General features: G+C 50.3%; 1 protein-coding gene across 1 annotated transcript in view; it reads left to right on the top strand.

Annotated features, from left to right (window-relative positions):
• Positions 1–23,760, top strand: part of RAP1GAP2 (RAP1 GTPase activating protein 2) — a 186,987-nt gene that overhangs the window by 2,022 nt on the left and 161,205 nt on the right. The window contains exon 2 of the mRNA XM_081220432.1: positions 1,152–1,187. Within this exon, the coding sequence (XP_081076558.1) occupies positions 1,152–1,187 (36 nt within the window). The remainder of the gene's footprint in view (positions 1–1,151; positions 1,188–23,760) is intronic.

The raw sequence follows: 23,760 nt of genomic DNA on the forward strand, positions 1-23,760 counted from the left end.
TTATTTTGCTGTTGGGAGCTGAGATCAGAAGGTGCTGGGAGTTTACTCAGAGTGGAAGGATCCCGCCCCCCGGCTCAAGGGCTTGGTGCTGACTCGTGATTGCTGGGGCAGCTCTGCGTCCTCACCGTGTGGCCCCTGACACGGCTCCCCTCCTCCCTGGGGCCCCAGTAGTTACATGTATGGGGAGCTTGTGGCAGAGCTGAGCTGCTGGACAGAGGTGGCTATAAGAACTTTCCAGGGTTTCAAGCCTCCTGGAGGTGGTGGTGCTTTTGGTGGCATTAATGGCAATGATGACATGGCGCAGTGGTGACACTGATGGTGATGTGACCCTGGTATTTGTGACCCCTAAACAAGAGGAGACAGAGAGTGGGAATCTTGCCTACTTTCTGTCTCTGGAGAGAGGAAGGGGCCTCTTTTACCAGCCATAAGGGCTGGCATATGCAGAGGGTAAAAATAGAAGCCTAGCAGCCCTGCCTTGTCTTCCAGCAAGGGTAGGCGCAGGCTGGGGTGGAGTTGCTGGCTGCCAGGACAGTCTGCCGCAAACGTGATCTTCCGGGCTCTGAGCTCCTGTGCCCGACAGACCCCACCTCCTGTGCACCCTGGCGCCTGCTGTCAGGTTCTGTCTCAGGGGTGGCTTATGCCTTCTTAGAGGAACTGGCAGCTCCCAGAGCAGGAGGGTCCCTGGTGCTGGAGGTTGTAGCATCTTTCTAAAGCAGAATCCCAGGAAATACCATGCATTGATTGTCCAGCCGCTGTGACCCATGAGGCTGGGTTGCAGAGTCCTCTTGTGGAGCTTGGGTAACGAAAGGAGAGATGGCATACAAAGTGCTTTAGATCCCTGGGTCTGGAGTCAGATACTGGGATCCACACTGGGCCAGTGATTGTATCCTCCCGAGCCTGTTTCCCCATCTCTAAAATAGGGAGAATAACAGGACCCATCTCACTGGGTTATGAGTGGCTCCAGCCCTCCCAGAGCTCCTAAGTGCTCCCTTTCTGGGCTGGAGGAGAACTTCCTTCCTCCTGAAACAACATTGTCCAGGGCCCTGCGGGGCTGGTGGTCTGGGCTGGGCCCCGGGACCTGTCCCCTGCAGGTGCTAGGTGGGAGCCTTCAGCCCTGGCACTGACGGAAGCCCTTGCTTTTCTCTTGGCAGGATTGACAAGACCATGCTGGCGAGCCTGAAGGTCAAGTAAGTAGCCACTTCCTGTTACGTAAAGGTCAGAGGTAATGGCAGCTGGAGCCCTCATTTCCCTCATTTCCCTCCTGGTTGTGGAAAACGTGAGCGGGACTGTTGCATTTGTCAGATTCTCTGTCTCAGTCCAGGGGCTTGTGGACTTGGAGGAGGCTGGACTGGGCTCTGGATTCCTGAAGTATCCGGGAAAAGGCAGATGCTGGGAAGCAAGCAGGGGGACCAGTGTGGTGGAAATGTGTATAGCAGTGAAGCTTTCAGGCCACAACTCAAGGGTATAAGAAAGATAATTGTATTTTCCATCACTTTAATTTTTATATTTTAGTTTTCCATCACTTGTAATCATTTTATTTTTATATGTAATTTTTATAGACCCAGTCCCAAGAGGCTATTTTTTTTTTTTTTTTTTGCCGCACTGCACAGCATGCAGACTTCCCCGACCAGGGATCCAACCCATGCCCCCCTGCAGTGGAAGTGTGGAGTCTTAAGCACTGGACCGCCAGGGAAGTCCCAGGCTGTCTTTCTGACATTCCCACCTACCTGGAAAAGTGTGTCACACAGTTCTAGGACCTGGCAAAACACCCCAGTGTGTGTGTGTTTGTGGGTGGTCAGTTGGTCATCGAGTCATCTATTACCAGACAGCTGTCGTCCTGATCAGCCTGGCCCTGAGGCTCTCTGAGAATTCCAGCACCAGGTTCAGGGTCTAGGGATTGATTGTCTGCCTCGGTTTATCACGTGTCTGCTCGTCTGTCTGGGGAGCCCTGAGCAGACACCCCTTTGTCCTAGAACCTCTGACTGCTTCTCTCTCATCACCTTCGTTCTCTTCCCTCTGTGTTTCTGGCCAAACCACTTTGCCTGCATCTGGATCCTCTTTCCCCCTTGAGACTTAACAAAAGTCGGTTCCCAACTGCATCCCTCCCTTGGGCAATGAGTACTGACCCACCACCTTCTCCAATTAAGTGAGTTAAAAAGGAGGGAAATTTTAGGAGGGAAAAAACAGCATTGGTCACTAGGTCAAAATATTATCCTGCAACACGTGAATTGGCTCAAGCATGAAAAATTCCTCTACTAAGTGTCCTCCTTTGGGGGCAGCCCCTCCTGCTTGTAACTCCCCCATCTCAGCTGAAAGGTTTTCCAGGCTGGCCTCTCTCTGCCATGCCATTTAGTTGCCAGCACTGACTGTGCATCCCCCGGGTACACTTCCCTGGGCAGAGCACAGCTAGTCTTGCGAGTTGGCATCTAAGGGGGGTCAAAACAAGGAAGCTTCCCACTCAGGTTTGTTTTGCTCAGAAGGGTGAGGGTGGGCAGTCAGCAGGGCAAGGATGGATGGAAAACTGTCCCTGCCCTCTGAGAGCTTTCAGTCTCTCTGTAGAGTTGATGCCAGGGATGTAGTGGGAGCAATCTTGGAAGACTGCCAGGAGGAGGTAGCTTCTAAAGTAGCTCTTAAAGATGGGGCGGGACAATGGGCCTGTCTGTGCCTGTGCTGATTGGCGTGGGGTGTGCATCAGGGCAGTCCAGCGTTTAGGGCAAGTCACTCTTGGGTAAGACATTTAACTTCTCTGGACTTCAGTTTCCGTATCCTTTGTCCAGTGGGCACAGCGATGTCTGGCCTTCCTAGAGCTTCCTATCTGCGTATTGCATGAGATGCTAGGTAGGAAGCTGAGTTACTAAGGGGTGTAGAGTGGTAGGAGTGGGTTTTTTTGGTACCGTCTTGGGACATCTAGTTCAATTTCACAAGCGTTTATTGAGGGCCTGTTTGTTTTAACTAGTAAAGATGATACCTGTAACCTGCAAAGGAACTAGTTACAGGGTGGAGTGAAGGGCTGGGGGCATGGGCCAGTGTTGAGGTTGGGACCCCAGTGGGCTCTCTGGGTATGTGGGGGACAGTCTGAGGTCGTAGGCCTTGGGGAGGTGGTGTTGAGAGGGTTGTTTGGGACAGTGTGTAGGACTGTGTTCCTACTTGTACTTGGTTAAGATTCTTTTGATTGCAAGAAACAAAAACCCAGTGTAATCTGGTTAAGCAAAAGATGGAGTTTATGGAAAAAAATCCCAGGTGCCTCAGGGAACCCGAGGGGAGGAGGTAGAGCTAGAGCTCAGGGGGCGTTGAACAGGAACTGGAAATGCATCCCCATCAAAATCCCAGCTGCCTTCCTTGCGAAAATTGCTAAACGGATCCTAAAATTCTTACGGAAATTCAAGGATAATCTGAAAAAGAAGAACAAAGTTGGAGGACTGTACTTCGTGAGTTCAAATTTACTACCAAGTGACAGTAATCAAGAGAGTTTGGTAATGGCATAGACATAGACATACGGATCAATGGAATAGAATTCAGAGTCTAGAAATAAACTGTCACATTTGTGGTCAATTGATTTTCAACAAGTACAATATGTCATGACAATTCAATGGAGAAAAATAGTCTTTCAACAAATGGTGCTGGGACAACTGATATCCACATGCAAAGGATGAAATTGAATCCCCGTCTCACACCGTATACAAAAATTAACTCAAAATGGACCAAAGACCTAAATGTAAGAGCCCAAACTATCAAACTCTTAGAAGAAAACATAGATGAAAATCTTTGTGGCCTTGGATAAGGCAATGGTTTCTTAGGTATGACACCAAAAGCACAAGCAACAGAAACAACAAGAACAACAAATTGATTAATTGAACTTCAAAATTAAAAACTTTTGTGTTACAAAGGACACCATTAGGAAAGTAAAAAGACAATGCACAGAATGGGAGAAAATATTTTTAAATCACATATCTGATAAGGGACTCATATCTAAAATATATAAAGAACTCTAACAACTCAATAATACAAAGACAAAAAGAATTTAAAAATGGGCAAAGACTCTGAATAAACATTTTTCCAAAGAAGTTATATAAATGGCCAATGAGCACATGAAAAGATGTTCAGCGTCATTAGCCATCAGGGAAATGCACATCAAAGCCACCGTGAGATACTACTTCACACCCACTAGAATGACTATAATCCAAAAGACAGGTAATAACAAGTGTAGGTGAGGATGTAGAGAAATTGGAAGCCTTACACGCTGCTGGTGGGAATGTAAAAGGGTGCAGCTGCTTTGGAAAACAATTTGGCAGTTTCTCAAAAGGTTAAACATAGAGTTACCGTATGACCAGCAATTCCATTCATAAGTATACATCCAAGAGCAATGAAAACATATGTCCATAGAGAAACTTGTACGTCAATGTTCATAGCAACATTATTAATAATAGCCCCAAATGGAAATAATCCAAATGCAAAGATACGGTCTTCTTTTTGGGGTGATGAAAATGTTCTGGGACTAGTTCGTTTGAATGGTTGTACAACCTTGTGAATATACTGAAAACCATTGAATGATAGACCTAGAAATGGTGAATTCTATAGTAAATAAACTACATCTCAATAAAACTGTAAAAAAAAAAAAGAGGGAATCTGATTGGCCCAGCATGGTCCAATCAGTTTAGCTGGAGAGACCGGGTTTATGGATAAAATATGTCTGCTGCAGCCACCTCTCTCTGTGGGAGGGGTTAGTTCTCAGAGAAGAAGGATGAGTTGTGGGCTGGGCAGATACCATAGGAGGTTTTATCCCGTCACCCCCATGACTCTTAGGACTAAAAGGAAGATCAGTAGCTGCTCCCTCATTCTCCTCCCCACTAATACCTAAGAAGAAATTCTGCCTGGGTGCCCAGGATATGGCTCTGCTTACTGACAGGTCCTTAGGCAGCCAACTGCATGTGCTAGGGCTCTTCCAGGTACCCAGATGCTGCCTTCCTTCGGCTTCTGCTGGGCGAGACATCTTTCTGTACTAATGCAGCCCAGCTCATTGGCTTCTCCACTGAGCACCAGATACCCCTGGACTGCAACCCATGCTCCCGATTGCCTCAGCTCCTTTCCCAGGGACCTGGTGTCCTTGACACGAAGACAGTCAGCCATACAACTCCTGGAAGTGTCCCTGAGCTATGCAGCTCCGAAGATGGGGGTTCTGGCACCACCATTATTGAGCACTTACTATGTGCTCACTTTTCATCACACAGTTTCCCTGAGGTTTCACAACCATCTCGGGAAGCAGCTACCATTACTGTCTGCATTTTACAGAAGAGAAAGGGAGGCTTGGGAGGTTAGGAAACTTGGTCAGGGTCATCAGGGAGTAGGATTTGCAGCTGGGATTTGAATCCAGGTCTGTACTTCATGGCTGGTTCAGTCCAGGCTGGAGCTAAATAGTTCTCAGCACCTCTCTCCGCCCTACTTTCCCACTCTTTTCCCGAGTTAGATAGAGAGCCTGGTGCTTTGGCCCCAGAATGCACCCCTGCCTCCACAACACTGTGGATGGGAGGGCCCAGCCCCCTGCTGGAGGCCCAGGTTGAGAGGGGTCTGGGGTACCTGAATGATGAAGACCCTCAGAGGCAAGGGGTGCTGGGGGCCTGGAGCCACACAAGAACACTGGATAGGCGGGTGGTGGCAGCACATACAGGAGAAAAAATTGGGAGGCAGAGACTAACACATTGTTAACCTCTGCAAGCCTCAGTTTGCCCATCTGTAAAGTGGGAGGATTGGGCTGGTGCCCAATCTGCTCTCTTCTAGCTTTGACTTTCTGGGAGTTCACCTTCATGCCTTTTGTCCTTTTGCATTTCTCTCAGGACCTTGATGATGGTAGGTGCTCGCTGTTGACTAAGCAAATGCATGCACGAATGAATGAGTGCTTTGAGAGCAGAGGTTCTGCATACTTCATCTCTGGCTCCCCAGAGCCTTACACCATGCTTGGCATATAGCAGGTTCTCAGTCTATATTTGCTGGATGAATTAATTCTGGGTCATCATGGTTAGCTCATCACATGAGATGAAGGGCTGGAGAGAAAGAGGCAGGGACAGCAGGTGGAGAGCGCCCCTTCGCCAGCCTGCTCCCAGGCCAGCTTGGGATACGGTCTGTATTGCAGTGGTTGAACCATAGTCTGACTGGATTCCCACAGGGGGAACCTAGGTTGGCAGGGCCATGTGTTTGCTCATGGAGGTCCTTGAAGCAGCATCCAGAGGGGACGGCCTGAACTGGGAGCCTCTGATCCTTTCCTCCACTCTTTTGTTTTGCTGCCCCTTGCCCTCCCTCTCAGAGACTCCTGCTTCTTTGCTAAAGAAAGAGATGTGTGCGTGTGTGTGTGTGTGTCTGCTGCATGGGCTGGTAAGCCATGCTCCAACCATCTGAGATGACTGTCATACACAGGCACTGGCCATCGTGGGACTGCGTGAGCGTGGAGATGATTCAGTGCAGCCTGTCTCTACTGCTGGGGTAGGGCATCATGCACATTCCTGATGACCGGGAAGTTAGAGCCCATTGCCCTGCAGGGAAAAGAATCCAACTTTTTAACTGATGGTCCCTGCTCTTGGTCACTAGAAGTGGGCGTCTCTAAATAGAGAGAAAGTGCATAAGAGGGCCCAGAGGTCACTGTGCCATCTTATTTCTTCCTCAGGAGAAGGAGGGAGAGGGCCTGGAGGAGCTGTCTTCCTGGCAGCCTGGCTGGGGCAGCATTTCAGCTGTCCTGTGGTTTGGTCAGAAGACACCACACAGCCATCTGTACTCTAGGTTTCAGATTTCACCAGCTAAGATTTAAAATCTTAGAAGGGAGGTGAGCACATAGGGCAGCAGCAGGCGCTGTGTCTCAGCGTAACTTCCCTTTGGCCCCGGGGTCCCTGGTGGCAGCTGCTGGAGCCATTGTCCATGCAGGATGGGGGCTTGCCACATCTAGAAAGCTCAATTTCTTGCTATGTCACAGCCCTTTTAAACTCAGGGCTTCAGTCCCCATCCTATGAGGATTACGTACAAAATCTGGGCGATTCCCTGTACAGACATCTGCCTCTCCAGGTTCTCTTGGTGTTGTTAGCAAGGCTACATTCTCGGGGGGTGCAGGGAGAGCAGAGTCAGGGCCCAGGCAGCTGTGCATCAAATCTCTGCCTCAGCTTTCCAGCCCTACCAGAGAGCCCATCCCTCCACAGTCCACCCCTTGATTCCGATGTAATGGCCTTTTTTTTTTGGCTGCATTGCAGCACGTGGGATCTTAGACCAGGAATTGAACCCGCAACCCCGGCATTGGAAACACAGAGTCTTAACCACTGGACCACCAGGGAAGTCCCTATAATGGCTTTTTTTCATGCATCAGTTGAAGGTCACGATCACCAATTTACTTCTCCCATCTTTTTTTTTTTTTTTTTTTTTGTGGTACGTGGGCCTCTCACTGTTGTGGCCTCTCCCATTGCGGAGCACAGGCTCCGGACGCACAGGCTCAGCGGCCATGGCTCACAGGCCCAGACGCTCTGCGGCATGTAGGATCTTCCCGGACCCGGGCATGAACCCGTGTCTCCTGCATCGGCAGGCGGACTTTCAACCACTGCGCCACCAGGGAAGCCCTTCTCCCATCTTTGACCACCAGGTCTTTGCTTACTGTGGATTACAAGACTCTTTGAGGCACAGAGATGTTTTAGAACCTTCTGAGGCTGCCCCATCTGAGTCAGCTCATCTCCTACATATCTAGGGTGTCTTCTGAGTTTGCTGGGGTTGCCAAAGGCAGGGGGAACTTGATGTTTTGTGGGGTTAGAAGGCTGAATCAGTTAAGCTCACATTTATTGGGCACCTGCATTCGAAGCCCAGTGCTAGGCGCTGGGGCTGGTGGGGAAGCAAAGATGAAAAAGACACAGTCTCGGGGCTTCCCTGGTGGTGTAGTGGTTAAGAATCTGCCTGCCAAGGCAGGGGACACGGGTTCAATCACTGGTCTGGGAAGATCCAACATGCTGCGGAGCAGCTAAGCCCGTGAGCCACAACTACTGAAGCCCGCGTGCCTAGAGCCTGTGCTTGGCAGCAAGAGAAGCCACCGCAATGAGAAGCCTGCACACCGCAATGAAGAGTAGCCCCCGCTCGCCGCAAGTAGAGAGCCCGTGCACGGCAACAAAGTAAAAAAAAAAAAAAAAAAGACACAGTCTCTGCTCATGAAAGCTTATAGTCCCATAGGGAGACAGACAGACAGGCAGTTGCAGTGGAATGTGACAAGTGCTAACAGAGATGTCCTCAGAGAGGATGAGGAGGGCTTCCTGGAGACTTGGTGATGCCTCAGCCATCTCCAAAGGTGAGCGAGGCCAGCCCGGAGAGGAGAGGGGCACCCGGTGCAGCAGCAACAGCGCATAGGCAGTGAGGTGTGAATGGCGTGGGCTGGGAGGGACCTGGGTGCGGTTATGACACCAGACAGATCACTGGGTGCGACTGCAGGGTCTGGCTGGGCCACGTCCAGGAACGTGGGAGGGCTGTGTGGAGGGCTGGGCTTGCTCTGTGTGGCTGGGAGCCATGGAAAGGCTTTAAAGCAGGGGAGTAATGTGGCCAGATTTGAGTCTGAACGCCCCGCTGGCTGCCATCTGCTGACTCATTGGAGAGGCTGGAGGCCAGAGCAGGGCCAGCGGGGTTGGGGAGAGTGGACAGACTGGAGAGCTCTTGAGGAGGCGGACTCCCCAGCCTGGAGCTGGTTTGGATGTAGGAGGTGGGAGCAAGGGGAAGGGTCCAGGTGAAGACTCAAGTGTCTGGGTGAGCCTTTGAGTGGATGTTGGTCCCCTGTACGGAGATGGGGAGTTTGGGCAGCTTGGGGTAGAGGGAGGGAGTAAGGCTCTGAATTACAGTCTCTGCTCCTCATTTCCCCTCTCCCCTCCCAAGTGGCTGGCTTAGGTCCTGACCTTTATAACCACCCCCCACCCTCCCATAGAAGGGTACAGAGGAGAGAAGCAGCATCCTGAGGGCTGAAGGGGGTGGTCGGCTGCCGGGGAAGCAGGCTGGGCAGTGCCCTCTCCCTGGCCTTGCAGGCAGAGCTGGTGGTGGTCCTGGGGGCCCTGCACCCCCCCTCGCCCCAGCTCCAGGTGTGCCTTGGCAGGTGAGCACCAGGTGAGCCCTAGCTGGTGCCACTGCTCTTGTAACCGACAGCTGGCCACATGGGACGTGCAGGGAACCCACTTCCAGACACGTTCCACGTGGGGCTGAGGGGAACATCCCTGTTCTGTCTAAAGTATCAACCCTGGTTCATTGATTCTTTAGAATGATCCCTGAGCCTGACAACAGTGCTGGCGCGTGTAGGTGTGTGTCGGCGTGTGTGCAAGCTTGCCCGTGCAGGTGGACATGAGCTTTGAAGGCCCATGTGGGTGACTGTGTGGTATCTTTTTTGGCTTTAGCGAGTTCCTATGGTAACCACGAACATGCCAGTTTTGGGATCTGGAGTCGTGGGGCGTGAGTGGCTACGGGGAGAAGCAAGGCAGGCGGGTGCTTAGCCGGCGTTTGGGCTGTGGCCTGATTTCATTGCCAGGCACTGGGGGAAGCACCTAAAGGTGCCATTTGCCAGGCAGCAAGGTCTGCAAACCCCAGGGATTTGTGTGCTCCTGGCCCTCATCCTGGCCGGTCCCCATCATGCCCAGGAAGCCCTGGTGAGTCCCTGTTCTGATTTCTTGATGGACAAGCAGCTCCCTGAGTCTCGACCAGGTCTGGTGGGTATCTGATGATGGGCAGAAGGGAGCTGGCTGGCAGCTCTGGCCAGTAGGTCCTGGGCATTGGGGCTCTTCTGAGATGCGTGCGGGATGGTGGGCAGGAGGGGCTCTGTGTATTCCTGGGGCCCCGTGGGGGCTTTTCCTTGTGGCTGGTGAGCTGAATGGTGCTTGTTGATCCCGTGGGACAGGGCTAGTGGCCACAAGGGCAGGGATGCAGGGGAGCAGAATGCAGATGGGCAGCCTGTGGCCTGCCAGCCCAGGTCCAACTATCCTGGGGGGCCCCCCCTCACTCCAGCTCCCTGAAAGTCCTTGTGGACGCTCAGGGCTCTGGCCATGCCCTTGAGCTTCTTCAGAGGCCTGCTGGCCTGTCCTGGATGGGAAGTCTCAGGGTCCTGTGGGGAGGAGGCCAGAGGGCTCTGCCTGGCTCACCGGGAGCTGGATTTTGCCAAGGCTAGGGGAGAATTGCTCCCACTGGGCTTTGGCGAGAGGCTTTGACTCCCCACGCTGTGCATGCCTTGTGCTTCCTGTCCACACGCTGTGGACCCTGTGGGTGTGTCAGGACCCCTGCATCCTCTTGGAGAGGCTCCTGATGGACAGGTGCCCAGGAAACGCTCAGAGGTGTCTGGAGTTGGGGGAGTGCTTGCTTCTATCGCCTTCCTCCTGCTGGTTCCTCTGGGGCTGGGAGCAGGGAGTGCGGATGGGGGTGTCAGGAGGGGATGTAGATGGCCCCTCTGGCTTGTGCTGGGAGCCCCGCTCAGGAGCTAGCTGCTCCCCCTGACTCTGAGGGGGTGCTGGGTGAGGCTGTGCTGGGATGGGGGCTGTGTGGCAGGGGTTGCTGGGGGCTGTGGTCCTGGTGAAGGGCAAGGGGAGCAAGGAAGTAGACATTCTATGCTTTTTCCAGACCATCTCGGCCTTCCCTCTCTGGAAGAGTCTAGAGCCTAATCCCCAGCACCTTTCCTTGGGAGTGCTGGAAAAGGGAGAGGGGAGGCTTCAGGAGAGATCCCCAGATCTCTGGAGTCCTTGAATCTTAGGGCTTGAAATAAAAAGGTCAGATTAGCTACTATGTGAATCCCTTGTGCCCCTAAAACTAGTCACCCAGCCTGAGCTTGGTTACCTCCAGTGATGGGGAGCTCATTATCTTGTAAGGATGCCTATTATATTGCCATACAGCTCTGATTGTTCAAAGCTGACCATTATTTTCATCTGGAATTTCTGTAACTGCTACCGCTTGGTCGCTCATCTCCCACCCCTAAACAAGGCTAATAATCCTGCTTTCTCCTGAGAGCCCCTCAGAATTTGGAAGGCGGCTCCTGTTCCCTGAGTTGTCTGTGCCCCTGGCGGGTCATCCCTGGCCTCTTTGGCTCTGTTTGGGATTTCTCACTGCCTGGCCTGATCTTTGTTGGAGGTATTCAGGTTTTCTAGGCTTCATTTCAAAGCCTGGCCAAAGGGATTGGCCCTGGCCAGCCTGCAGGAGCCTGATGGACATGAGGATGGACAACGAGAGATCAAGGGCTTCATCCTCCTTGTTTACAGATCCGTACACTGAGACCCCAAGTGGGGATGTTCCTAACTTGAGACGGCCCAGCCCGAAGGCCGTGGGTGCAGGACCAGGACACAGGAGGTCGGCTGTCGGCCTCTGTGCAGTGCCTGGCCCCTTTCCCGCTTTCCTGTCAGCTCCTCCATCTTCACTACTTTCTGATTTAGGACCTGGTCTCTTCTTCCTGAAGACAGACCTGATGCCTGCAGGGATCTGGCAGGGCCTAGTACAACTGCCAGGCGGGGCCTGGGGGCACCGGCAGGCACACATCTGTGCTCTGCAGGAATGCCGCCTGTCTCCCCAGATCTTCCACGTTACAGGAGAAGCTGGAAATCTGGAGTTTTGGGCAACATCTTGACAACTAGCTCAAGAATTAAAAAAAAAAAACAAAGCCATATGTAACCCATCCTGCAGGCCAGATTCACCCCATCTGTGTGCCACTTGTGCTCCAGGTGTGTCAGCCCTGTGGGTCTCAGCTCCTGTCTCCCTGTGGCCTACTCCCTGGTCCCTTCTCCCCAGTTCACCCCTTCCCTGGTGCTCTCACCACTGCCTTCAGCCACTGACTGGTCATTTCCTGCTCTGGCTCCAGACTGGACTCACTCTCAATTAATCTTTTCTCTCTTCCTAATCCAGTTCTTTCTCTGTCACTGGGTTGTGAAGGCCCTGAGTCACGGGGATTGGTCCTCTCCTGCCCTCCTCCTGGTTCAGGCCCATTATCTCCTGCCCAGATGGTGATAAAGCCTCTCTAATTAACCTCCTCCTCGGGCCTCCGCCAACTCTAATTCATCATCCCCACAGCCATCTCTAACTGCTCCAAGGAGGCCCGTATCCACAGCACCGATGGTAGACCTTGTTAGTCCTGATTCTGCATGGGCTTGTCCCTGGGACCCTGGTTGGGGACTGGGCCATCTCTTTTTTTTTTGAATTAACTAATTAATTTTCTTTTGGCTGAGCTGGGTCTTTGTTGCGGCACGTGGGCTTCGCTAATTGTGTCACATGGCTTTCTCCAGTTGCAGCACGTGGGCTCTAGAGCGCGTGGGCTCAGTAGCTGTGGGGCATGGTATGTGGGATCATAGTTCCCTGACAGGGATCGAACCCAGGCCCCTTGCATTGGGAGCACGGAGTCTTAACCACTGGACCACCAGGGAAGTCCCCCTGGGCAGTCTTTGTTTGTGTTTACTCCCCAATGACTTCTCTTTCTGGCATTAGAAAAACTAACTGTCCATGGTCCACAGAAGATAGTTGGATCCTCTGTGCCCTCAACCAAAGCACTGGTTCTCAAGCTTTTCTGCACTTTGGTATCACCTGGGAGGCTTAAAAAAGTTCTCATGCCCAGGTCGCACCCAATCCCAGGCTTGGAAATCAGAGTGTCTAGGGTGGGACCCAGCATCGGCACTTTTAAAAGATTCCCGGGTGATTCCAACGTGCAGCAAAATTTGGGAACCCCTGTCCCAAGGGATAAACGAGTGTGATGAATGTCAATGGCTCAGGTGGGGCTGGATGTTAAAATGGGCTGTAGGTGGGTGAGTCTCTCTAGCCCAGGGTTTCTGTTGACAATTGGGGCTGGAGAATTCTTTGTTGTGGGGACCCTCCTGTGCACTGTAGGATGTTTAGCAGCATCTCTAACCTCTGCTCACGAGATGCCAGCAACCTACCCCCTAGTAGTGACAATCAAATATGTCTCCAGGCATTGCTGAGTTTCCGGGGCAGGGGTATAAGAGCTCCCCCCAACCCACTGAGAAACATTGCTCCCAGTCCAGGCAGGCCCACCTCTACAGCATTCTAAAGCACGTGCAGAAGAAAAGGCTACCAGCCTGTGAGCCCCATCTTAGTGGTTAATTCATGGGCTTTGGAGTCAGGCAGCTTATGTTTAAATCCTGATTCTACCAGCTGGGTGACCTTGGGCAAGTTATTTAACCTCTCTGTGCCCCAGTACATATCTAGTTGTTCCCCCCGACCCCCTTACAACTGTGTCTCCTCTTGACCTTTAGTTCCAGCCGGGTGATGAGATTTGCTGTTTCCTGGCACTTTTCATCCTGGATGTCTGCTTATGCAGAAATGCCCGGCATGAAATGCCTTTACTTCCTCCTCTCCCATCAGCATCATCCCGCCTGTCCTTCCAGGACCAGCTTAGATGCTGCTTCCTCCGTGAACACCTCCTTCCCTTTGAGGACAAAGCACTCTGTTCGTTGTGCTCCTGGAGCAGCTGGAACCTCAAGGGTTCCACATTTAGCTCCTCCTGCCCTGTGCTGGTCCAGTGGTTTCTGTCTGTGTCCCTTTCCCCTTGAGGGCTGAGGCTGTGGGAGCCTCTGGGGTGCCCAGCCTGGGCTCTGTCACTGTTTGTTGTCCAGGTGAGGCGGTTGACCCCTCCCTGCCTTGGGCTGAGCTGTGAATGGGCGGGGCGGGTTACCGCACTATCATCCTCCACCCACGGCCCGGTTCATTCTGAGAGGGTGGAGTGAGCGGAAATCCGTGCCTGGCAGGCCACAAAGCCACATAACTGAATTGTGGAGCCCTGCCCTGGGTGTGTGTGTGTGTGTGTAACAGCAGCTCTTACCTCTTTCTTGGTTGCCTTGCCACCAGCTGATGCCATCTGGAATCGAGGAGCATTGAATCACAGACTTTCCCAGGACTGTTTCTGGGCCGAGGAACAGCCCCTGACCCCACCCTGCCATGCCTTATACAACCCTATCAGTCAGCTCAACCCAGGGGACCACTAGTTGTCCACCTTGGCTGCAGTGCAGACCCACCCTGGGGACTCTGCTTCCTGAGGCCTGGGTGGGGCCCAGGAAACCTGTGCGTTATCAGGGCCAGAAGTGGTGCTTCTGATGCAGTAGGGTTTGCAGCTGTTTGGGAACTAATGACATTTAAAGATCTCTTTTCCCCACAGTACAGATTCAGTTGTTAGGTTCATGTGCTCTGGGAGATCTTGGGCAAGTTACATAACCTCTCTGTGCCTTGATTTCTTTATCTGGGGATAATAATAGTACCTATATGTAGGTACTGTTGTTGTGAGGTTTAAAGGAAATAGTCCAGGTGGAAGCATGGAGCACAGTGCCTGCTACATTGTTAGTGCCAGGTAAGTGTTCCCTGCTTTAATATTTCTGATATTGGTAATAATAGTCCTGGGCTGGGTAGATACACGTAACCATGTGACATGCCCGCATGCATGCAAGCACACCCCTGTGGGCAAACCGGAGCGATGTACACCCAGACCCAAGCCTGCTGCTGAGGACAGACACGTGCAGGTGGCAGTCACTGCAGGCTCACGCATGAACACATGGCTCCTTGATAAATATATCAGGAGGGCAGAGGTATGTGTACACAAGGCCCAGATGATCGGGGTTTTTATTTCATTCGCACTCTGACATTATTCCTGGAGTTAGCAGCACCTGAGTTGAGCTCTGGGAGCTCAAGGTGCCCCTTGTTTCCATAGCAACCACAATGCAGTAAAAGTAGGAGGACCAGGGAAGAGATGGAAGAGGCCTGAGCCAGCTGTGAGGCTGTGGGCCTGGTCTCCACCTCCTCGACCACACCGAGCCTCCTGTTTTGTTAGTATTTTAGAACAACGACATGGCAAACCGCTGAGGACTCATGACCCAGAATTGACAGCTGTTAACATTTTGTTGCATTTTTATCAAATCTTTTTTTAAAAAATTGTGGTGAAATACATACAGTGGCATTAAGTACATTTATAATGTTGCCCAACTCTCACCACTATCCATTTCTAGAACTTCTTCATGATCCCAAATTGAAACTCTGTACCCATTAAACAGTAACTCTCCATTCCCTGCCTCCCGCCAGCCCCTGGCACCCACCACTCTGCTTTCTGTCTCTATGAATTTGACTACCCCAGGGACCTTATATAAGTGAAATCATGCAGTATTTGCCCTTTTGTGACTGACTTATTTTTCTTAGCATAATGTACTCAAGGTTTATTCATGGTGTAGCATGTGTCAGAATTTCCTTCCTTTTTAAGGTTGTATATTATTTTATTGTATGTAAATGCCGCATTTTGTTCATCTGCTCATCAGTCAATAGACGCTTGGGTTGCTTCCACCTTTTGGCTGTTGTGAATAATGCAGCTATGAACATGGGTGTGCAAATATTTGAGTCCCTGCTTTCAGTTCTTTTGGGTTATACCCAGAAGCTGAATTGCTGGATCATGTGGTAATTCTATATTTAACTTTTTTTTTTTTGCGGTACGAGGGCCTCTCACTGTTGTGGCCTCTCCCGTTGCGGAGCACAGGCTCCGGATGCGCAGGCTCAGCGGCCATGGCTCACCGGCCCAGCTGCTCCGCGGCATGTGGGATCTTCCCGGACCGGGACACGAACCCGCGTCCCCTGCATCGGCAGGCGGACTCTCAACCACTGCGCCACCAGGGAAGCCCTATATTTAACTTTTTGAGCTTTGTTTTTTTAAGAAAAGAAGTAAAACATCATAAAGTTAAGTTCCTGGAATCACTCCTTCTTGGCCCTGTTACATTGCCTCTTCCATCAGTAGAGGTGAGCTCTGTCAGCAATTTGGTGTGCTTTTCTCAGTCCACATTTTTAATACTTTCACATTCATAAGATAGGTATCTAGAAACACAATATCGTTTTTTGTGTGTATTAAAAATTCACCTGCATGATGTCCTTTTGAATTTATACGTCATGGTGGTGTTCTGGCATCAGCCTGCCGGGGTTCAGGTCTTGGCTCTGCCACTTAAGAGCTGTGAGACCTCAGGCAGGTTACTTAACTTCTCTGTGCCTCAGTTTGTTCACCTGTAAATGGGAATAAGGGTAGAACGTAAAACCTTCTTGTACGGTTATTTTGGGGATTGTGCAAATTTACATATGTCAAGTGCTTAGAACAGGGTGGGCACGTAGAGTACACTAAATGTGTTAGTTGTTACCATTATAGTTCTGCATTTGTGCCACTCCACATGGATTTTGGAATCCATCCATGGTAGCAGAGATAGGTGTAGCTTCTCCTTTTTAATTGCCATGTAGTATTTTTTGTTTTTCTTTTCGCACAAACATATCACATTTTTTGTTTCCCCCGTTGTATCTCCTACTGATGGAAACTTAACGTTGTTTGCATTTTCTGATGTTGCAAACAATGCTGCAGCCCTGTCCCCTCATCTGACCCTCTCTGCATTTGTGTGAGAGGTCACCTGGAGAGGGACGTGGTGGGGGGTGGGGCTGGTGGGTTGCAGCTCTACCGGATGCAGCCAGATTGTCCTCCAGAGAGGTTTTACCATCGACACTCCTACCAGGGATGTGTGAGAATTCTCCTAGAGTTCTCTTCCCCACGTCCTCACTGATATTTAATTTTTACATTGATGTGATGGACCACAGCACATTTTATTTTATTATTTATTATACAAACATTAATTAATTAACTCTGAATAAGTGAATGAAAACTTACATAACCTCTTTGAGTCTCTCTCCACAGACCTGGATGGATATGCTTCTGTCCTTTTTTTCTTTGTTGTAGCACAAGCATTTTCCCATATTGGTACAGTCTTTTTTTTTTTTCCTTTTAAAACTAGCACTTTTCCTGATGATAAAAATAAGTAAGGGCTCACTGTAGATTGAGAAAATACCCACCACCTAAAATGTTTTCACTCTGATGTGTTTCTTTATAGTCTTTTTGTGCTTTTTAGCTTCCTTTTAAAACTTACTATATAATGACATTTTGAACACCATTAAATATTCTTTAAAAACATAATTAAAAGTATTGCATACCATACTATCATTATGATTTTCCATAGTTAATTTAATCACTGTTTTATTTTTATTTTTAAATTTATCTATTTATTTTTGGCTGCTTTGGGTCTTCATTGCTGCACGCGGGCTTTCTCTAGCTGCAGTGAGCCGGGGCTACTCTTCGTTGTGGTGCGTGGGCTTCTCATTGCAGTGGCTTCTCTTGTTGAGGAGCACGGGCTCTAGGCACGCGGGCTTCAGTAGTTGTGGCTCTCGGGCTCTAGAGTGCAGGCTCAGTAGTTGTGGCACATGGGCTTAGTTGCTCTGTGGCATGTGGGATCTTCCTGGACCAGGGACTGAACCCGTATCCCCTGCATTAGCAGGTGGATTCTTAACCACTGAGCCACCAGGGAAGTCCCTTATTTTTAGATGTTAAGGTTGTTTTTAATTTTTCAAAAAAAACACATACAGGGCTTCCCTGGTGGCGCAGTGGTTGAGAGTCCGCCTGCCGATGCAGGGGACACGGGTTCGTGCCCCGGTCTGGGAAGATCCCACATGCCGCGGAGCGGCTGGGCCCGTGAGCCATGGCTGTTGAGCCTGTGCGTCCGGAGCCTGTGCTCCGCAACGGGAGAGGCCACAACAGTGAGAGGCCCATGTAACGCAAAAAAAAAAAAAAAAAAAAAAAAAAAAAAAAACACATACAAAAAAATTTTTTTGGCCGCACCGTGTGGCTTGCGATCTTAGTTCCCCAACCAGAGATTGAACCCAGGCCCACGGCAGTGGTGCTGAGTCTTAACCACTGGACCGCCAGGGAAGCCCCTGTTATTATTATTATTTTTTAACATCTTTATTGGAGTATAATTGCTTACAATGGTGTGTTAGTTTCTGCTTTATAACAAAGTGAATCAGCTATACATATACATATATCCCCATATCTCCTCCCTCTTGCATCTCCCTCCCACCCTCCCTATCCCACCCCTCTAGGTCGTCACAAAGCACCGAGCTGATCTCCCTGTGCTATGCGGCTGCTTCCCACTAGCTATCTATTTTACATTTGGTAGTATATATTAAGTCTATGCCACTCTCTCACTTTGTCCCAGCTTACCCTTCCCCCGTTATTAATTTTTAACTATTAGTTTTTAATGCTGCAAAAATGTCCTTGAATATAAATCTTTGTGTGTATCTTTGATGATTTCCTTTGGCTACCAATAAAGGTAAAACGTTTTCACACATTTATTTTTTAATTTATTTAAGAAAATATTTCTTAATGACTCTTGCCTATTTTTCTATTGGTATATTCATATTCTTCTTGTTGATTTCTCTCTTTTAATTAAAGCTGTTAACTCATTGTCATTCATATTTTTATTTACAAATAATTTTTCTCAGTTTACCCTTTGCCCATAAATTTGACTCTGTTGTTTTTTGTTGCAAAAGTTTTCAATTTTAAGATAGCAAAATCTGTCAATCTTTTTATTTGTGACTTCTTTTTTTACTTTTATGCTTAGAAAAGTTCTTCTCCATTCAGAAAGTTGGTGGTTGCCTGTATGTTCTTTTTTTTAAAAAAATAGTTTTATTTCCTTTTTACATTTAGCTTTTTTTTTTTTTTTTTTTTTTTGCGGTAGGCGGGCCTCTCACTGTTGTGGCCTCTCCCCTTGCAGAGCACAGGCTCCGGACGCGCAGGCTCAGCAGCCACGGCTCACGGGCCTAGCCGCTCTGCGGCATGTGGGATCCTCCCAGACCGGGGCACGAACCCGTGTCCCCTGCATCGGCAGGCGGACTCTCAACCACTGCGCCACCAGGGAAGCCCTACATTTAGCTTTTTAATCCATTTGAAATTTAGTTTGGGGTAAGACGAGAGATAAACTTACACTTTCATTTTTTCCAAATAATCAGTCAGTTGTTCTAGCATTAGACTTTAGTTTTCCATTTCCACCACTAAATTCTTACATATCCAAAGATACCTTTTTGGGCTTCTGTTTTTTTCCATTGACCTGTCTCTTGAATCTTGTACGGCCCAGAGGTGAAAAAGAGCAAGTTTGCTCAGGGAGTTGGTGTGGCTGGGGTCTCAGAATAATGAGGATTCAGGTCCAAAAGGTGGGGGCCTGGTTGTGCTGGTGTGCCCTGAATGTCAGACTTCAGAGTGTGTGTTCAGTTTATTGAGCTATGGGGAGATAGATAGTTGGAGGTTTTGAGTAGCGGTCTGGAGGGTCACTGTGGCTGCTAAGGTAGAGCCAATGGGACCCCACTGGAAGCAGATGGACCTGGACCAGTAACCGCTCAAGAGAGAGATGAAGATGGCTTCAGGTGTGATGTGGAAACAAGATGCTCCACGGTAGAATCTGCAAAATGTGGAGACTGGCCGGACTTGGGTTGGGTAGAAATGAGGGAGCCAAGGACTGTGCCCTGGTGTGGCAATCCAGATAATTGTTCTATTAATCAGTATTTTTTTTCAGGCTGTAAAAACTTAGGTAATGTTGGTTTGATGTAAAGCTATGTAGGACTAATAATTATTTTAGCAAACACTGAGTGCTTGTTCTGTGCATCTGTACTGTGTGAAATGCTCTTATATGCATTATCTTAACCCTCACCCAATCCCTGTAAGATATGTGCCCTGATTCCTATTGCACAGATTAGGAAAATTAGCCTCAAAGAGATTGTTACTTGCTTCAGGTCACACAACTGGCAATCTGGGAACTGAACCAGATTTATCTGTCTCCAAACCCATGCTTGTGTCTGCAGTATAAAGACACAGAGAGGCCCTGGGTAGATCTCCAGTCACGTGGGGTCCCAGCTCCTCCAGGATTGGGGTGTGCAGCATTCTGGAAGCGTGGAGCCCTGCCTTGTACCCACCAGCAGCTCCAGGGGCGTGGGCCCTCTTGTCTTTCAGTAATAGGCATCCATGCCTTCCTCCTGCCTTCCCTGAATTGGCCAGAACCCAGGTCTCACCAGCCTACGTGAAAAGGGGGTATCTTCGTTTTCGTAACTGGAAGGACCAGCGAGCCAGTCTATCTGCCCCGAGGCATAGCTAGATTCCAGGTCTCAAACAATCCTCCAGACCAGTGCTGTCCAATATGGTCACGTGTGGCAATTTAAATTTAAATTACTTAAAATGAAGTACAATTAAAAATTCAGTTCCCCAATCACACTAGCCACATTTCCAGTGCTCCATAGTCACCTGTGACTGGTGCCTCCTGTATTGGACAGCACAGATACAGAACATCTCCATAATTACAGAAAGTTCTGTTGGACAGCGCTGGACAGACTCCCCTGGAGATCTCCAGACAATCCCAGAGATTCTACCCAGTCTGTGTCAGGTCAAATGCTGATGTTGAGAGATATTCCCAGATCTCCAGTCCAGAAGATGTCTGCGCTGCATAAATCCGGAGCCACTAGGTGGCGCCAAAGAGGCGGCCACAAATTTGATCTTTGGAAGCTGGGAGCTCACACCCAGCCCTTGCCTCCCTGGGCCCAAGAACAGAACTGGTCCGCACCCAGTTCAAGTGTATTAAGTCGGGGGTCCTGGCTTCTGCATTCTCATTCAGACACCCCAGCCCCCCCGCCAGTCTCTCTCTCTCTCTCTCTCTCACTCACACACACACACACACACACACACACACACACACACACACACACACGTCGCTCAGGGCTACACTCTGAGAAACAACCCCTAAAAGGCACGAGCTTGGTCGATGCCACCTTATGTTATAACAGCAACAAAACCAGCACCGGCTTTCTTACCTCATTCCACCCTCACCACTGTCCCGTGAAGTGGCTCCTGCTGTTCTTCCCATTTTAAAATGGAAGAAACCAGGAATTCCCTGGCAGTCCAGTGATTAGGACTCAGCGCTTTCACTGCCATGGCCTGTGTTCAGTCCCTGGTTGGGGAGCTAAGATCCCACAAGCTGCTCAGGATGGTTAAGTGACCTGCTGGGTCACGTAGCTGGTACGAGATGCAGTGGGTTCCAACCAGGGTTGTCTGACTCAGAAGGCTCTGTCATTCTCTTCTCTTTTTTTTTTGCTGCACACAGGCCTCTCACTGCTGTGGCCTCTCCCGCTGCGGAGCACAGGCTCCGGACGCGCAGGCCCAGCGGCCATGGCCCACGGGCCCAGCCGCTCTGCGGCACGCGGGATCCTCTCAGACTGGGGCACAAACACGTGTCCCCCGCATCAGCAGGCGGACTCCCAACCACTGCGCCACCAGGGAAGCCCCATCATTCTCTTCTCTTGATCGTACTTAATTCTGAGCACAGGCCCAAAGGCAGACCCAGTGATCACGCTCGAGACAGGTTCAGGCGTGGGAGGGTAGACCTGTGCTCTACACTCGCACAGACACACATCGATGCTGTTGGTCCCACCGAGACTCGAGGGGCACATGGAGTAGCGGAGGGAGTAGAACGGGAGTGACGGCTGCTGCTTCCCAGGGGTGCAAGGCACGGTGTGTGGAAGGTCTCCTGGTGAAGTGTCAGATGTTGTAAACAGTGGTGATGGTGCCTGGGTCCGAAGTATTCGGGTGTTATGGGGATGGAGGATGGGGGTGACCTCTGACACTTTCTCTGTTTACACTTGAATCCAGGACCTCCAGGTGCAGTTGTGGAATCCCTATCAGCCGGGAAGCTGGAGCCGCTCCCTCTTTCCCTTGGGACCATGTTAGTTTTTGGTCGTGTGGGTCTGGGAGGGCTGTGTTACAGAAGACACGCAAGACAGATATGTTTTACGTGGTGTGGTGTCCCATGCGGGGGCCTAAGTTCCTCGCAGTGAATGGGACCCAGGCTCTATCAGGGGAGCCCCAGCAGTGTCTGCATGCCTGTCCCCCAAATGGCATGGGTTCAGGAACTTGTAACTGTCTGAGACAGGAAAACTGTTAGGATTCTAAGTCTGTTAAAAAACCATTTCTGGGGCTTCCCTGGTGGCTCAGTGGTTGAGAGTCTGCCTGCCAATTCAGGGGACACGGGTTCATGCCCTGGTCCGGGAAGATCCCACATGCCGCAGAGCGGCTGGGCCCGTGAGCCAGGGCCGCTGAGCCTGCGCGTCTGGAGCCTGTGCTCTGCAACGGGAGAGGCCACAACAGTGAGAGGCCTGCGTACCGCAAGAAAAAGAAAAAACAACAACAAAAAAACCATTTCTGCCTGTATCTTTTTTTTTTTAACTTTTTATTTTATATTGGAGTATGGTTGATTAACAATGTTGTGTTAGTTTCAGGTGTACAACAAAGTGATTCAGTTATATATATACATATATCTATTCTTTTTCAAATTCTTTTCCCAGTTCGGTTGTTACAGAATATTGAGCAGAGTTCCCTGTGCTATACAGTAGGTCTTCGTTGGTTATACATTTTTAAAAAAATAAATTTATTTAATTTAATTTTTATTTTTGGCTGTGTTGGGTCTTCGTTGCTGCGTTCAGGCTTCCTCTAGTTGCGGCGAGCGGGGGCTACTCTTCGTTGATGTGTGCAGGCTTCTCATTGCGGTGGCTTCTCTGTTGCGGAGCACAGGCTCTAGGCACGGGCTTCAGTAGCTGCTGCACGCGGGCTCAGTAGTTGTGGCTCGCGGGCTCTATAGCGCAGGCTCACTAGTTGTGGTGCACGGGCTTAGCTGCTCCGTGGCATGTGGGATCTTCCCGGACCAGGGCTCGAACCCATGTCACATGCATTGGCAGGAGGATTCTTAACCACTGCGCCACCAGGGGACCCCGCATTCGTTTCTCTAATGAATATTCACTGGGCACCTATCTTGTGTCAGGTGCTGTTTTAGGTGCTGGGGATCCTGGCTCTGCCACCCAGTAACGGGGTTACGTTGGACAAACCTCGAACCTCTCTGAGCTTCCATGTGCCCATCTGGAAAATGGATGATGAGAGTCCCTTCCTTGTAGGGATGCTTGAGGATTAAATAAGCCAACACATGAAAGGCACTTAGGGTAGTCCTTAGTGCTCATGATTATTGCCAATACTGAAGACACTGAGAGTGGTTAGGTGATTCAGGGCCTGGCCCCTGCACCCCAAGAGCTCACAATCTATGGAGGAGACAGACATTTAAGAGCCAACCACAAAGCACAAGGCATCACCAGTAGAGACATGGGAGGAACAGTGAATATTTCCTGGTGGAAACAGGGAAGGCTTCTTGAAGGAGGTGGCATTTGAAGTTTGAAAAGGAACCTTCTAGGAGGGGAGGGTTGCAGGGGGCATTCCAGACTGAGAAAATGGTGAGAGCAAAGGCATTGGGTGGGGGAGTGTATGAAGCTGTTTGTGTAACAGTGAGTCAGGTACTGAGGCAAGTGGAAGGTGTGCTCAGGGAGGGTCTCAAGTATGGTACCGAGGAGGTGACAGGTGCCCTGAAGACTGGGGTGGGGAACTGTCTGTCTCCTTGGTGGTTGGGGGAGGCGTCTTTGGGAATCCTGGGGATGGATTAAGGAGGTGAGGAAACTGTCACTCTTGAGGAACTGGGAGGCGGGGACTGGGCTGGGGAGGGAGCGGGGGGGTGGGGGGAGTCCCTCCACAGCGGGGGGCGGCCTGGCCAGGGCGGAGTGAAGGTGGAATCTCCAGGTGAGGTGTCTGACCCACTTAAGGAGAGTGAGAGGAGGAGTCCCCTAGAAACCGGGGTTTCACGCCCAGAGGATTTGCAAAGTTGTCACTTGCGGTCCCGGAGCTGGTAGCGCAGGAGAGAAGCCCCGTTTGCAGGGGAAGATAATGACTTTGGCCTTGAACAGGGTGAGTCTTGAGGAGCTTGAGGGTCGTCTCTGTGGAGTTTGAAGTTGGGTCTTTGTGCTCAGGAGAGCTCCGCTGAATGACTGTGGAGAGGTTCAAACAACAGTGCTCGTTGCCAGGGCCAGTTCTGAGTGCAGGTC

This window comes from Mesoplodon bidens, assembly GCF_964165515.1.
Source record: "Mesoplodon bidens genome assembly, chromosome: 19".
NCBI lineage: Eukaryota > Metazoa > Chordata > Mammalia > Artiodactyla > Ziphiidae > Mesoplodon > Mesoplodon bidens.